The 16,544-nt window shown below is 44.0% G+C and overlaps 1 protein-coding gene across 1 annotated transcript in view; it reads right to left on the bottom strand.

Moving 5' to 3' along the window:
• Positions 1-16,544, bottom strand: part of AUTS2 (activator of transcription and developmental regulator AUTS2) — an 815,029-nt gene that overhangs the window by 420,748 nt on the left and 377,737 nt on the right. Inside the window, exon 4 of the mRNA XM_063174132.1 lies at positions 7,877-7,912. Within this exon, the coding sequence (XP_063030202.1) occupies positions 7,877-7,912 (36 nt within the window). The remainder of the gene's footprint in view (positions 1-7,876; positions 7,913-16,544) is intronic.

Consider the following 16,544-nt stretch of genomic DNA (forward strand, 5'->3'; position numbering starts at 1 on the left):
TTGGGCTGGTCTATAAATTCCTGTGTTACACCAGAAATCTTGAAAGGTTCTCCTGTTAACAGCACATGGTTGAAAATGTTAATTCATATTTAACTGAGCACAAACAACAATGCCATGAGATAATTTGCAACAGGAACAATCCAGTATCACTCTTTCCACTGGGCTAGAAATTCCACCAAGTTCCAAAACATCACAAACAAGAGAAAACTGGCTCTTGTGTCATACAGAACTGGTCAGCCCCCTTTACACAACACAAAGCCAGGAGTCCCTGCAGCACTCCAGTGAGGGATTGCACAGCCCTTTCCTTTCATGAAACCATACAGAACCTCCTCCAGAGACCCAACACTATCTTTCCTCCAAAATATCCAACATACAATGCAGGCAATGCTGCTGAGCATTCTCTTGTGCTGATATGAAACTGAGACCCTCAGAAGATGGAGGCTCTGTATATGACAGCTTAACTGCTTGCAATCAAACTAATTTGCAGGAGGATGACCTGAAATGAGTTTAAAAGCACCATAATGCATGTTTAGCAATCAGTGAAGCAATCCTTTATTATTCAGGTTCACATCTGCAATTTGTGTCACGTGTTAAGTGAAAGAGAAAGAGGGGGAACACAAAAAAGAATAATTTTGCTTTGCAGGAGTTGATGAGCACAACATGAGCCACAGTAACATGGGGCGTTGGAGACCAAACAGACTGACAGCAAATCTTAAGTCTTTCTGCTACTTACAGAAATCTTATAATGTCCAGAAGAAGAAATTATTAAATTAAACGCTTGCCTGTAAATGATTGTCTTGATTTTTCTAAATTGATTTTTGCTGGAAAAAAATGATTAAGCAAGTTCACCTGAAATACCACAAAAATATGAACGAAGAATGCCTCCAGGGTTCTAAAGGGTAAATGAAGTTATCATCCAGCCACTTTCAATACTCCCCTTTCTACTGGTTACAGAAGAGGGACACCCTTCTGACAAATAATGGAGAGTTTCCTATCACCCCTCCAAATACATAAACTCTCTTATTTCCTTCCTTTTTCCCCTTCTTTTTTTATGATATCTCCATTCATCACACTTGTAATCCATGGGGAAAAGGTGGCTCCAACAAGATAAGTGGGCAACATGCACAGAAACAGGAAGAAAAGGGAAGCATTTGCTGAGGAAAGGCAAGAGCAGCAAATGTAGCACCATTTCAGAAATTAAAAAAAAAAACCAAGCAAAAAAAAAACCAAAACAAAAAACAAAAACAAAAAACCAAAAAAACAAAACAAAAAAAAAAAAAAAAAAAACCCAAACATAGGAAAGACACAGAAGTGTGACACTGAGGCAAAGCACAAATAATTTAATATTTATTGATAATTAATACCTATTATTTATTATTTAATTATTAATTAGACAAAGCACAGAACTGCTCAAGAACTGCAGCAGGAGTGGGCTTGGGCAAGGAGAGGGAAGGCCCAGGCCAGCAGACCCTGCTCCATCCCGAATGACAATTCCTTGGGGATGTCACCCCCTGAATCACTAAAGTATCTGGGGACTGTCCTAAAGAAATTACTGTAAAGTTATTGAAGAAATTCCATTGTTCAGACAGAGGGTGAAAATCTGTGTTTCAGCAATGAGGGGACAAACCAGAAAGACCTGAAGTTCTGAAATCTGCTCTCAGTTCTGTCTGGCTGGGTAGGACACTGCTGTGGTGCCCTGCTCTCCTTCTGTAACATTTGGACAGCACAGTTCCACACACACAATCCAAAGAAATATATGTATTAATATCTTAGATTCAAAGCATGTTATTCAAAAAGCATGAGCATGCAATAGGGCAGAAGTTGGAGGAAATACCATCCTGAAGGGCTGTAAAAATAACTCCAACCTTCACCCCCTCTGCTCAAAATTTTCTGAGGAGAGACCAATTCTGACCAAATTCCAGCCCGGGTCATTTATTCTGCTTGCCTAATCTTTCCCCAAATGCTGACATAATAATATGTGAAATACAGAGTTTTCTTCTCAAAAAACTGTTGTTTTGCTCCAAGAATTGTTATTGTGATGAGCAGGATGCTGGAAATGCAGCTGCTCTTGTTCTTCTTGCTTTTCTGGTCATGTTGTTAGCAAACTCTTTAATGAGCCTCAGCTCTCCCTAGGAACAGCACTATGGTTTATAAATGCTAAAATTAATAGACCTGGGGTAGACTTTATTACATGCAATGTATTTACTTGGCAATGATGATGTCTCTCTTACAGCAGCAGTTAGAATAAACTGCATTTTTAATGGCTCCTGGAAAACAAAAGACAGCACCTAAAAGATTTGAGATGAAGAAACACCAGGTTTCCTGGTCTCAGTGCACCCCACCAAACCCACTCCACTGAGGGCTGCAAGCACTAATGAGTAATTACAGCCCACAGAGAGATTTCTACTGGGGATCTTGTCCACTTTGCTCCAATCTGAATTTACTATCAGAAGATTCATAACCTCTGTTGTCAGCTTCACTTCTGCAAAGAATGGGCACATGGAGAATTTAAAGTGAAGTTAAAATGGATTTCAATATACCCTTCACAATAATAGTTGGTAAAACTAATTACAGTGAGAAAATTGGAGATCATTCATTACCCTACTAAGCAAATTAGGATTTGTTAACAATGATTTATAGAGCCAGAGAGGATAACAAGGATACTCTTTCCAACTCCATTCACAGGGGACATGACAGTTCATGGTGTGGTGCCATCCCACAGCCACTGTGCAGAGCCTTTGTGGAGCTCAGGGTGTGTCAGATGGACACACACTTTTACATCAGCAAAATACACTTTAACATCAGCAAAATACACTTAAATGTTTGGCTCCTAAAGTCAAGCTTTAAAATTATCTGAGCAGCTTAATCTACTTGCAAGCACAGTTTTTTATTTACCAACACCTTGGTAAAGGTGTGGAGTAAAGGGCTCCATCCCTTCTGCAGCTTTAGCAGGTTGGATTTATTGAACCCATTTCAAACAACACTTTTGATCTGATCTGTTCTCTCCTGAGGAATCAGTGGGTCCTGCTGCCCTTCCCTGCAGTGGAGTCTCCACAGGCTCTCACCCAGCATCGCCAACCTGAACACCTCAGGGAACAAAGCTCAGCTCCTCAGGAGCACTGCCAAAACACATGGACCAGGCAATGAGGGAAATCTGCTCTTTGAAGGGCTCTCTGAGAGCTCAGAATGTGCTGCTGTAACTAATTCCACATTTAATTCCACATTTCTGCTGCAGGATGATGTCTCAGATGGAAATCACTCCCAGTGCACGGAGAAATAGCTGCCCTTATCTAGGCCAAAGCCTGGTTCTTCCATCATATCCATACCAAACACCACTGGTGCTCCCCTTATTCTCCCTGGGATGGGTTTTTAGAGCTCTGAGTAATGTAATGCAACATTGCACAAAGCAGTGTCCCAGTGGCACGCTGGAGCTGCACAAACATCTGCTGAACCCAACCCACTCAGGGCCAAATTGGATAGCACAACTGATTAGCCAGAGCCCTGGGGAATAAGCTCACAATTTATGTCTGCCTGAGTCACCAGCCCATGTGCAAAGCACAGTTTTAGCTTTTCTTTCTTTCTTTTTTAAGGTGGAGCAAGAGCACTGTTAGGAAAAGAAGGGTCACAGGAGGCTTCTGCCTTGCCACTGTTATTATCACCAAATTCTACCCTATTCTGAAAAATTCACAAACTCTCTGTATTTGGAGGAAAAGAAAATAACACAAACATGCAATACAAAAACAACCATTAAAAGAGGAACAGAAAATGCTCAGAAACAAAGACCCAAGAAGCAGACATGTACAGAAATGGAAATAAGTTGCCAAAAGCAGAGAAACTGTACAATTGTCAAAGAACCTGACAATCCTGGGAATCAGGGTTGTTGTTTAGAAGCAAAAGACTCAGTTATTTAAGTTTTGATTTCTGCTCTGTTCTGTGTTGCAAAGCAATGAACCTCTATCCCCTTTAAAAGGAATTTGGCTGGCAAGATACACAAATGAGCAAAACCGTTCTTCAAAGCTAGGTAAGAGAAAAAACTTTACTGTTACACAAATTCTAATTGTATTCTAAAACATCTCAGCCTCCTGAAATCTCAAGACAGCTGGACAACATTAAAAACTCCCATAATTCAAACAGCTTTCCTTTTAAAGAGATGGTGATTTTTTTTTCTAAAATTCTCACTACTTTCCAATTATCTGATCTGACATCTTGATGAGATGTAATCTACCTTATAATCTGCCTTTGATGAGAGACAATGACAATTTGCAATGCAAAAAATATCAAAGACAACTGGGAGATCTTCCAGGAAATATTAAGTTATGATTTCTTAGGGTGCACCAATATTAACAGCATGCCTAAATGTTTCTCCACATGCAGCAATCATAGACTGGACTGATCCCACAGGAAGCAGCAAAGTCAGGCCAGCACAAAAGGCTCCCAGGAGAATTAGAATGACTTTTTACCTCCTCTTTTCTGACTATTGGTTTAATATATGCCAAAAGAATGGGAAAGTGTCTGCTCTGACAAGGAGCACCAAGACAGGTGAAACACACTCCAGCAAAAGTGTCTTCTGAACAGAATCTACAGAAATGCCAACACCTGTGAAAGGAGTAGAAGAGAGTTGTTCCCAACTGAAATCCAAACTGAAGGTGAATTTAGAGCTCATTGACAGCTCTGCACCATCCCCTCTCCTTCAGGGGCCACTCACACTGGTCCCATTTTGCTGAAGGCAGCTCCTTACACAGTTTGTTCAGTCCAGGGCAGCTCTGTCACCCCAGCTGGGTGTGGGCTGGGCTGAGTCACCTGATGGAGATTCCCAACCCTGTCCATTGCCAAGGCAGGCTGGGAATGCCCCCCGAGCAATTTTGCTTTCCCTATTGCTTTTCCAGGAGCACTTTCACAGAGACAACAAGAACAGAATTCAATCTCCAGCTCTGCCAGTCAGATATTGATCTGCTTACAGTATAAAATGAGGTAAAATTCCAGCCTTCACCACTACCACTGAAGCTGCTCAATGAATTACTGGGCTGGAGCTATCACAGAGACACTGGAGGAATGACTTGGTGTTCCTGGGAAGTGTCAGCTTTATAAATGCTCCCCTAAACACTCAGTGATCTCTACAGAGTAACAGGACCTAAAAGTCATTTTGGCTTTGCTGTGGCATGCACAAACATTGCACACACATGGCCCAGCCCAGCCCTCAAAGCTGAGAGCCTGGTGCAAGCAGGGCCCTCCAAGGGGATCCCAAGCTGGGTTATCTCTGTGCTAGGCAACATGGCCTAACACATGAAGATTCCATTAACACTTGATTTAAACAGCAAACATGTGCCACTCAATGCATACCTCAGTGTTCATTCCTTTCTGAATTGAACCTGCTTCCCTCTGCAGTAGATGTCCATCAGTCCATTTGTACCTACCTGGTTCCTCTGGTGAGCTGCAGTACAGAATATTGTATAATAGGCCAATGTACAACATCCATCAAATCATTTCCAATTATCTATTAAACTAGAAGTTATTTTTACTATTTGAAACCAATGACCCCTGTTTTGATGTTCTGGGTTAACACCAAACACAAAAACTAACAGTCTTTTTCTAGTTAAAAGCTTTGGAAAAAAGAAATCAATTCAAGTGCATATTCCTTTGCACATTGATAATACAATAATTACATTGATCAGAAACATATGCTAATTGGATCACTCTGGAGCATTTTTCTCATTGTCTGGTACCACAAAACACATCTGGGTTTTATTTGCCCCATGTAAGTTAATAAGAGTATGGGCTTTTTTAAAACAACAAGCAAGATAATCCGAAAAACAATTTTCCAAAGTGAAAAGGGAGGGAAAAAATCCTTCATGTTTCATCCAAGACTGTGTAAGTGCAAAAACAACTTTAAGATAGAAACTGAAGCACATTTTCTACCTACTTGGCTATTAGTGAGGAAAGAGAAAAAGGAAGTTAAAGACTCTCAATACTGTGGCTACAGAAAAGAAACAGCTCAGTTAAATATATTAATGGCACCAACAAGGGATGTCTCCCCCACCTACACAGCCCCAAGTTGGAAAGATTTAAGATGCCAATCCATCAGCCCTAGAAGATGTCAGGCTTCTTCTTGTTACTGAATCCCTTGCTCAGGAGAGCTGGAAACTTTCAAGCTTTCTGTTGGAGCATAGGGGATGCTGACACCTTCCAGATTTTCACTTTAGTGGACCAACCCACAGACAGTATGGTGCAGGGAACAGCAGATGGCTTCTCTTCTGTTACCTCTGCTGCCTAGAGAGGAAGCTGAGCACCGCTCTCAAACCATGCATATCCAGCTCTCCCTGCAAGGAGAACAAGCTCATTTATCCAAGGCACAGCCCCCAGCCCATAATACACCTGTGCCATTCCAGAGCAGGTCTGCAGACCTCTGTATGACTGGAATTTTCCCAGACATAGGAAAGCAATTCATTCTGAACTATGGAAGGATATCAAGGTTTACTTTTAATTCTAAATAAATGTTGAGCCATTTGATATCATTTTTCCCTTCATCCCCTCCCTCTTAAAAATACACAACACAAACCAGGGCAAGTCATGAAAAAAGGAAACCAGCTTGTTTTTGTGTTTCACAACTTACCTTACACTGATCTGGGCTTTGATATAATTAGAACAACTACCACAAAACTTTTCCACCTGGGATGCTCTTTTCATACCTCACCACCAGCAGTTCTGTTTGTGCAGAAGTCCAGTGTAAATCCAGCAGGACACAGCATTTCTCCAGGTATTAAGCAACTTTTGTGCCATTTTTGTGAGACCACACGTTCACAATTTAATCCCATAACTTTCTGACAGGATCACAGACGTCTGTGACAAAAGACTAAATTCACCATGAACTAATAGAAGAAAATGACTCTCTGGGAATGTGACAAGAGTGCAGCCAAGTTTTTCCATCATGTAATTGAATACCACAGAGTTTACTTTTCCCCAGAGTTCAACGAGAAGATAGGAGGGGGCTTTGATTATACTGATAACTTCACAGAGCAGTGCCATGGGACAGGGTTCCTATTTTACCCACCTGGTTTTGGACATACACAATGCTCTGCTTCTCCCACAGTTATTATAAAGGCAGAAAAGATGTGCTTGGGAATACAGCATAAATTACAAGAGAAACAGGATATGAGCAATTTAGATATAAATCTTGGAAGAAAATAAGCAGTACATTGGCTTGAATGGAAAACTTTTTCCACTCCCAATTTATCTGTGCAAATAAAAGGAATATTGATGAATGTGGGAATGAACAGGAAGGTATGAATATAGACTGTTAAATCAATACAGGTGCATGCAAATAAATCACAAAATCCAAAAAACCTGATCAATTTTCAAACCAGCTGGGGCCTGGTCTGCTTCTCAGGGCATAAAATGGAAATCTGGCATAAATATAACTTCTTTTCCAAGAGTGTCCACGAGCCAGGGGCTTTTAAGCAACAGGTAGAAATCACTGTGCCACATTCTCTGGGCTGTGGTACACAGGAGATGAGGCAAAATATTGTAATGGGCTCTTTAAAATCTGTGAACCAACAAGAATGGGTGCAAGGGGGAATCAGGATCCTACCATCTCCCATTAGAGAGCTGGTCAGACCATGGCTCACTTTATTTGCTATAATTGTGTAAATTAAGTGCTGTTAGAATGTATGTAGTAATTAAAATGACACCTGATTAGTTCAGGGAAACACAGAAATGTTATTTGCAGGGTATTTGTGAGGAATAAATGAGAAAGGTGCACTCAGCCCTTGGGCAGAGGGGGTTGTGGGGTATTCCCTGTGTCCATGAATTCTGTGTGAGGCATTTTGTGTGAGGAACACTGCTGCTGAGGCACGGGGTGAAAGTGGAGATAGACACTTACAAAGTAGCCTGTTCCCAAGCTGGAAGGAGCTGAGCTCTGCAATAAAACACAAAGACAAAGTGGAAAGTCAGTGATGGTTTTTAACACGTTCCAATCCACACAGCTCATTACCAGCCCTTTCCAAGCTTTTCATCACCACATCACAGCCCCAGCGTCCTGCCCCTTGTCATCTGCTACTGAAACAAACACAATGTTGCTTAATTTTTCCCTTTACATCTCACAACCACTCCGAGATGGTAACGTGCTATTTACTGAATTCCAAGCTTCTGCCGTGGACGTAATTGCCAATTTATTTGACAGGCAGCTGGGTAATGAATTAATGATGGCATTTCGCCCTGCACTGAGACTAAACAGACACTCATCAAGCAGCCTCCCTGACATGCTGACATTCAATGCCCTGGACTCCAGCTCCTCAGCTTCGTGGCCACAAAGGGGCAGGAGGGAGGGGGAGAAAGGGAAAAAAAGTAGACTGACTTCAAAACAAAAACCCCGGTGGGTTTGGATGACTTTTTCAGTGTATGACCTGTTTGCCAATTTATTCCCGAAAGGCCCTGGTTAGTACACACATAGCGCTTTTCTAAAATGAGACATTTTGTAAACATAATTAGTAGTCTGAAATGTAAAGAATGCGTGGGCACAGAGAAGCTGCTTTAGTCAATGTACCATTTTCTGGAGAATGCAGTCACTACAATTTCCCATTTGGATGTCCACATTGTTTGACAAACCAAGGATATAGAAACAACAATCCCGAAAAAATGCCAACAGGAAATATCTACAGTGTGAAATAGATTTCAGAACTCAAACCTATAAAAATAATTAGAACTAATATTACTACCACGGAAAATAATCAATTTGTTTAAATGCTTTAAAAAAAATAGCATCATGAAATTCAGTTTAAGTGGGACACGATCACAACCTCTATATTCACAGGAATTAAGGAGATAAAGGGTTTTGTTTCATTAGTTTTTCATCTAAGCAATGGGGATTACACAGCAGGTTCTCTCAGAGACATGGGGGATCCTGGTGCTAATCCAGGTCAGGCTGTTCCCTCAGAGGGGGAGCAGTGCCCAGCTCCAGCCTCCAGAGCCCGTGGGCACAGCAGCACAAGCAGAGGAGCATTCTCTAGTGAGGGTGCCTGAGAACCAGTGGGGAAGAACTGGAGAACCAGTCCTGTAGCTCCATTCACACTCCTGGAGCTCAATTCCCACTCCTGTAGCTTCATTCCTACTCCTGTAACACAATTCCCTCTCCTGTAGCTCCATTCCCATTCCTGTAGCTCAATTCCCTCTCCTGGAGCTCCATTCCCTCTCCTGGAGCTCCATTCCTTCTCTTGGAGCTCCATTCCTATTCCTGGAGCTCCATTCCCTCTCCTGGAGCTCCATTCCCTCTCCTGGAGATCCATTCCCTCTCCTGTAGCTCCATTCCCACACCTGGAGCTCCATTCCTATTCCTGGAGCTCCATTCCCTCTCCTGGAGCTCCACTCCCACTCCTGTAGCTCCATTCCCTCTCCTGGAGCTCCATTCCTTCTCTTGGAGCTCCATTCCCTCTCCTGGAGCTCCATTCCCTCTCTTGGAGCTCCATTTTCTCTCCTGTAGCTCAGTTCCCACTCCTGGAGCTCCACTCCCTCTCCTGGAGCTCCATTCCCTCTCCTGTAGCTCAGTTCCCACTCCTGTAGCTCCATTCACACTCCTGGAGCTCAATTCCCACTCCTGTAGCTTCATTCCTACTCCTGTAGCACAATTCCCTCTCCTGTAGCTCCATTCCCACTCCTGGAGCTCCATTCCCTCTCCTGGAGCTCCATTCCCTCTCCTGTAGCTCCACTCCCACTCTTGGAGCTCCATTCCCTCTCCTGGAGCTCCACTCCCTCTCCTGGAGCTCCATTCCCTCTCCTGTAGCTCCATTCCCACTCCTGGAGCTCCATTCCCATTCCTGTAGCTCCATTCCCTCTCCTGTAGCTCCACTCCCTCTCCTGGAGCTCCACTCCCACTCCTGGAGCTCCACTCCCACTCCTGGAGCTCCATTCCCTCTCCTGTAGCTCCATTCCCATTCCTGGAGCTCCATTCCCATTCCTGGAGCTCAATTCCCTCTCCTGTAGCTCCACTCCCTCTCCTGTAGCTCAGCACAGCCTCCCTTGCCATGGTGACACATCCTGGGGTCAGCCAGGCCTGCAGAGGGACCTGGGCACACCACTGGGAATACACAGAAATTTTGTCCCTTCACTGCTGTTCCAGGACAGGTACCCAAACTGCAGATCTGCAGTGGCTATCAGGGAACTGCACACAAACAAAGACACTCCAGAGTCCCCCTGTGCCCACTCCTGCTGCTCCCCTGTGCCACCACACCCACAGGACAGCCCCTGGTGCCAGGGGTGGTGGCCCTGAGAGCTCCCCTGGGACTGCCCTGGGCACTGGCACAGCCCTGCCCACTGCCCAGCCCAGCTGCTGCTCCCAGCTGGGCACAGCCCCTGGCACAGCCCCTGGCACAGCCACTCCATGGGCACAGGCCCTGCTTTGGGGATGCCAAAAAGATTTTGGCTTTTTATACATTTTTTATATATTCATAACTCTGTAGACTACTATTATACAGTTACATAGCTCCTTAACTAGCTCTAGTCCTTTTCTTACCCTTTCTTTCAGATTTTAGAACAGTAAGTTCACCTTCCTGGACTCTTATTCGGTCTATAGTGAACCAAGGATGTTTAATTTTTTCCATATATTTTAAACATAATAAATGTGGGGCTAGAAGCTGGGGGAGCAATGGGGGCTTCAGTGGAGGGCAGAACCAAGAGAGGGGATTACTTAATTAACTGTTCCTCTAATTGGATACTTTCTCTGAAGTATGCTAATTTGTTAAACTTATAAAATTGTCCAAGTCCTGTATGACATTTTGCCATACTTGCACCTGCAGGACCTTCATTAAAGGTAACAGCTTTTCATCATCCTGATATTGTTTGGCTTGTGACTTTTGGCATCACTGGGAGCCCCTGTGGCCCTGCAGCCCTGGCACAGAGCACACCCTGCTCAGCACCCCACAGGACACACACTGCTTTCCTCTCCCCTCCTCCTGCTCCCTGCTCCATGCCACTGAGATTCCTTTCATTTCAGCTGGAGATTTACCCACAAATACAGCACATGCAGTCGTTAGAACCACTTTTGTTTCAGCTCTGTGCAGATGCCAAGCGAGTCCCACTCTTTCACTCACAGTTTTTTTTAAACTTACTTTACTGGCTGAAAGCTCCAAAGTTTGCATTCTGCATCTGTGTGTAATTTTTGTCTGCTTTTTATTCCAAGTTTTGGAAGGATAGGGTATCAAAACAAAACAATAAAGAGGAAAAAAAAAAGAATAAGCAAACAAAATATTTCCCACTGAATATTTTCATTCCTTCAAAAGCAATGCTGCAATGGCTATGGGAGGACAGTCGAAACATAGCAGTCAAATGACTTCCACTGAACAACTGTGCAATTTCAGGGAACTGGAGTTTGCTGGATGGAAATAGAGCCCTTCACACATTGCATGCTGCATATGGAGAGTACAGTTTGCAAACTCTGTTTAATTGAAGTATGAAAGGCTGTGCTGCACATGCATGAATGACTGTCAGCTGTGCAGAGCCGTGTGCTGGCAGAGCACGGGGGCTGAAGCGAGGGCTATGCAAGGAGACAGCTTCTCACCTTCTGGGAACTCCCAAGGGCGAAGGGCTCCCACTGCCCCGTGCCCAGCCTTGGCACCCACTGTGCAAACATCTTTACAGCCCGTGCTGAGTCGTGATCCTGCACTGGCTGGTTCTATAGCTCTTATTTAAAGTGTGCCTATAATAGAGGTAATGGTTTCACTTTCCGAAACCCTTTGCAAAATAGGACATTAGAAATACTGTTTGATATTCACACAACCACCAGCAGAAGCCTGCATCAGGTGCCCATCAGCAAAATACACTTGCTTAAAATTGACAGGGTTCTGGGCTTTTTTCCCCACCTCTTTTTTTTTTTTTTTTCCTTTGGTTGGTTTGTTTTTGGGGTTTTTTTGGGTTTTTTTTGGTTTTTCTTTCCATCCTTTCTTAAAGAAAAGAACTTTGGCCCAGAAGCAAAAATGTCGTAACCCTCGTGTAAGCATTAGTTTATTGTGTACCAAAGAAAATTACATCCTTGAGGTCTTGGAAGGCACAGTTATACCCATTTTGCATATATATTGTGCATTACTTGGGGAGCTGGGTGGGGAGAAAGACTGTGTTGTACATATTTGTTCTGGCTATTGTTTATGCAGGTCTGACTGAATGAAGGAACAGTGGGTATCATTTCAATTTCTGATGTCAACATCAAATTACTTATTTAATTTCATGCCTGGCGAAGCATTGTATAGCTACACGCAGAATCATTTCACTTCATTTGTTATGCTGTGTTTTCTTGGCGATTGGCTTGCCTTCCAACTGACAGCTTTAATTACGACATGAATTTGATTGCACTGCCGAGGAATTAACATAATGCAACAAAGCATTTAAGCACCCAACCTTAGACACACAAACACACACATGCCCACCCTCGCAGCCACGCGCACACAAAGCACAGGCACTGCTGCTGAGCAGCTCCTGGCACACACACACAGGCACTGCCCTGCTCCTGGGCCTCACTCACTGCCAAAATCACTGGGGATCTGCACAGGGAGCAGCACTGAGGGCTTCACACTGAAACAAGCATGTTTTATTCCTTCCATATATTGTAGACATAATAAATGTGGGGCTAGAAGGTGGGGGAGCAATGGGGGCAGAACCTAAAGTGGGGGGGGATTACTTAATTAACTGTTCCTCTAATTGGATGCTTTCTCTGAAGTATGCTAATTTGTTAAACTTATAAAATTGTCCAAGTCCTGTATCACATGTGCATTTTGCCATACTTGCACCTGGAGGACCTTCATTAAAGGTAACAGCTTTTCATCATCTTAATATTGTTTGGCTTGTGACTTTTGGCATCACTGGGAGCCCCTGTATGTACAGAACCCAAAGGTTGTCCCTCCATTTGTCTTTGGCTCTGTACAGGTGAGAGGGATGGGGGACAAAAGAATTGAGAATATCAAAGTATCCTGGATTTGGGGCTGAAACCATGAGCTGCCCACAGGATTACACTGCTGGAGTCTCTTCCTGAAGCAAACCAGGTGGGAAGGGCAGCTCAGGATTTCAGGACTTGGTCCTCATTGTCACCTCCTCACTGTGGCTCTTCTCAAGCACAAAGTACTCAGCACAGGAGGAGAACACAGACACAGCTCTGCTCGTGTGCCTCCACTCCACACAGTGCCAAAATCACTGTTGATATTCTGCAGCAGCACTGAGGGTTTCACAGCACATAACCCAAAGGCTGTCCCTCCATTTGTCTTTGGCTGTGTACAGGGGAGAGGGATGAGGGACAAAAGAATTGAAAATATCCTGGGTTTGGGGCTGAAACCATGAGCTGCCCACAGGATTACACTGCTGGAGTCTCTTCCTGAAGCAAACCAAGTGGGAAGGGCAGCTCAGGATTTCAGGACTTGGTCCTCATCGTCACCTCCTCACTGTGGCTCTTCTCAAGCACAAAGTGCCCAGCACAGGAGGAGCACACAGACACAGGGACTGGGAGCAGGGGAGCACTCATGAAAGGTGCAGCAGCTTTGATGAGTTTTTTTGAGAGCCTAAGAGCAGACTTTTAATGCAGGGACAAATGGGAAGATTCCTGTCCCATGCCCTGTTCAGGAACTGGAAAAACATTCCAGACCGAAAGGTGCCAACTGCAGCAAGAGGTGATGAGGTGCTGAATCCCATCCAGTGACCATGTGGGAGTTCATCCCTTCACTGAAAGCCTGCAGCCATCACCAGAGGCAGCAGCCAGGGCTGAGATCAGGTCGATCAGGAATTTAGGAATGTGCTCCCAAGAAATCAGGTGGTTTGATTTTTGATTAACAAAGAGGTGGCTGAACCCCTGAATGCTCAGTGCATTTACCATCCAGGTTAGATGTAACTCTCATGTTTTCCTCAGGTAAATCTCCTGGCAGCTTTGTAAAACATGACAAGAATGTATGCCAAAGAGGGAGGACTCAATTAAAAATAAATACATACAGGGAGATAAAAAAAAGGAGTTGACTGAGCTCCAAGCTGAGCAAAAGAGAAAGCACTGCCATCTTGTCTCCAAGCAAGATCTCAACAAAATGAATTCTACTACTGGCAAGATTTTGATGAGATTAAACTGACTACAGCACCCTATATATAAAGGAGGAGCAACTCTCCAATTTCTCTTTTAGGCCCCTGGAGCTACCTCTGTCCATAAAGGAAAAAAACAAGTTGTCATTCCTAAAAAAAAACCTATACCAGAGAGAAAGGCAGAGAGCCATGGGTTTATGAAATTCAGAGGGGGAGCTGGATCAGGGCACTGCTTGCACTGGAGCATTTGAGCAATCATTATCCCTAATCTAGCAGAGGTCAGATTCTCTGCTAATTATGTTCTCTCACAGAGAGGTGGGTGTGTGCACACGTGTGCAGGCGAGGACAAAGAGAGGAGTTGACAGAAATCAGTCTCACTGCATTGCATCTGACAAGAACAGAGGATATTCCCCTTCCTGCTGTCTGATGCTATTTCAAGCCTCATTATGAGAAAAATCTCCTGTTTAACATGGTCTTTTCATTGAATTATCTTCTTTTCATTTTTGCCCACCTCTCACAAACGCTGCAAATTACCTGCTTGGATCTCATTAGCCTGGCAAGGACTCTCTCCTTGTAAACACACTTTGCATCACTCTGCATTATCCAAGGGCTGCAGGAGCATTTACAATAGGCAAAGTTGAAAGATCCCTGACAGGAGAGGGAATGAAGCCACTGACATGTCAGTTTGCAACTGGATGTTCATTATCCCCTCTCCCTCGTTCTGCACCTGTCACTGAGCTCTCAGCAGGCCCTGCAGGAAGGCCTGTGAAGCTCTCACATTCCTGCTTCACCAGCCTGCTCAAAATTGGGATGGGAAAATGGATCATCCACCTGGAGAACATGCACTTCAGTCATTAGCCACATTTCCATACAGCAGCCATGCCTTACAGTGCTGCCAGGTGACAATAGTGGAGATTCATTATATTTCATGGCCAAAATTTGCTTTCTGAGCTCAAGGTTAATCTGCCTGCAATGTTTTATATTTTTTGTTCTATCTTCTGTTGGGTACACTGTTTGTGTATTTTTTTCTAAGAAAATAGCTGCAAAAACAGAAGCAAAGCTTCAGAGAAAACTTGCTCTGTTGTCTGTAGCTTTTTTGGACAGTAAATAGTTGATATCATAAGACATCTGACTTCTCAAAAAAATATTATTGAAAATAAACATTGGGAAAGTCCTTTCATTTCAGCACATGGGGTGTCTGACTTTGGGAGAGGGGAATGGAAGGGACAGCTCTGAATGAAATTTGGGGCAATGGGATGCACAGCTCTGAACCGAGTTTGGAAGAGGGGAATGGGATGGACAGCTCAGCTGACTTTGTGAAAGGGGGGAATGGGATGCACAGCTCTGAACTGATTTTGGGAGAGGGGAATGGGATGGACAGCCCTGAATTGAGTTTGGGAAAGGGGAGAATGGGATGGACAGCTCTGAACTGATTTTGGGACAATGGAATGGACAGTTCTGAACTGACTTTGGGAGGGCAATAGGATGGACAGCCCTGAACTGATTTTGGGAGGGGAACAATGGCATGGACAGCTCTGAACTGACTTTGGGGCAATGGGAATTACTGCTCTGAACTGAAGGAGCCTGGGGAGGGCCAGCACAGAGCAGGCCCAGTGAGAGCTGTCTTGTGAGTGTTTTTCAAATCTCAGCTGAACTGGTGATCCCAGACCACAGAGACATGCTTGTATTGCAATGAATTATCAAAGCAAAGGAAGTTTCCTTATTAAGCAAAACATAAATTATGTATAACACTTTAAAATATACATCTCCACATATATTTACATAACGTTGCTTTTGAGCAACCTGTGAATCCCTCTGTCCTCTCCTGGGTGCACTAGGGAAGATGTATTTGCTCTCTACTTCCTTTTAATTTGCCACAGCACCGAGACAAAGGAAAAGTGTTGTAAAAACATCAGAGAAAAACTGGATTTGATGGGTGGAAGGGGACCCAGGACTCTGCTCTCACTGCCAGGTCTGACAGTGCAATTCTGTGAGCTGCTGAGAAGCCCAATAAACCTCAGAGCTCTCCTCTCACTACATGGCAAGGGAATGACAAAGCTAAATTAAAACCACGTTTGTAAGGAGCTGTGACATTTTTTGCTGAAGGTGCTGTGTAATTGTGAAGTTGGTTGCAGAGGCTCCCCAGCTGCCACAGGGCTCAGATAAGCCAGGGTGATGATGATGGTGACAGGCTGACATCCAGCTGCCTTCCACTGCTACCTGTACAGAGCATTTCCTTACTGCCTCCTCTGGCTTCACTCTCCTCTTCCAAAGAGATCTCACAGCCCTGAGACTGACCTCAGCTGACAGCTATGAAGGGCAAGCTCTGAAGTGTTTAGCTGAATGTAACCCATAAAGGCTGGCTCTGGGGAAGAAATGGACCTCTAAATGTGACAAAGGGATGTGGAGAGAGAGTGCTACACATTTCACACTTTCACACAGAAAGAAAAAAAAAAATCAGGCATCTGTTCCAGTGATATGCACAAATCAGCAAAAATTGCTAGCTGTGT

Source organism: Melospiza melodia, chromosome 21 (assembly GCF_035770615.1).
Source record: "Melospiza melodia melodia isolate bMelMel2 chromosome 21, bMelMel2.pri, whole genome shotgun sequence".
NCBI classification, from domain to species: Eukaryota; Metazoa; Chordata; class Aves; order Passeriformes; family Passerellidae; genus Melospiza; species Melospiza melodia.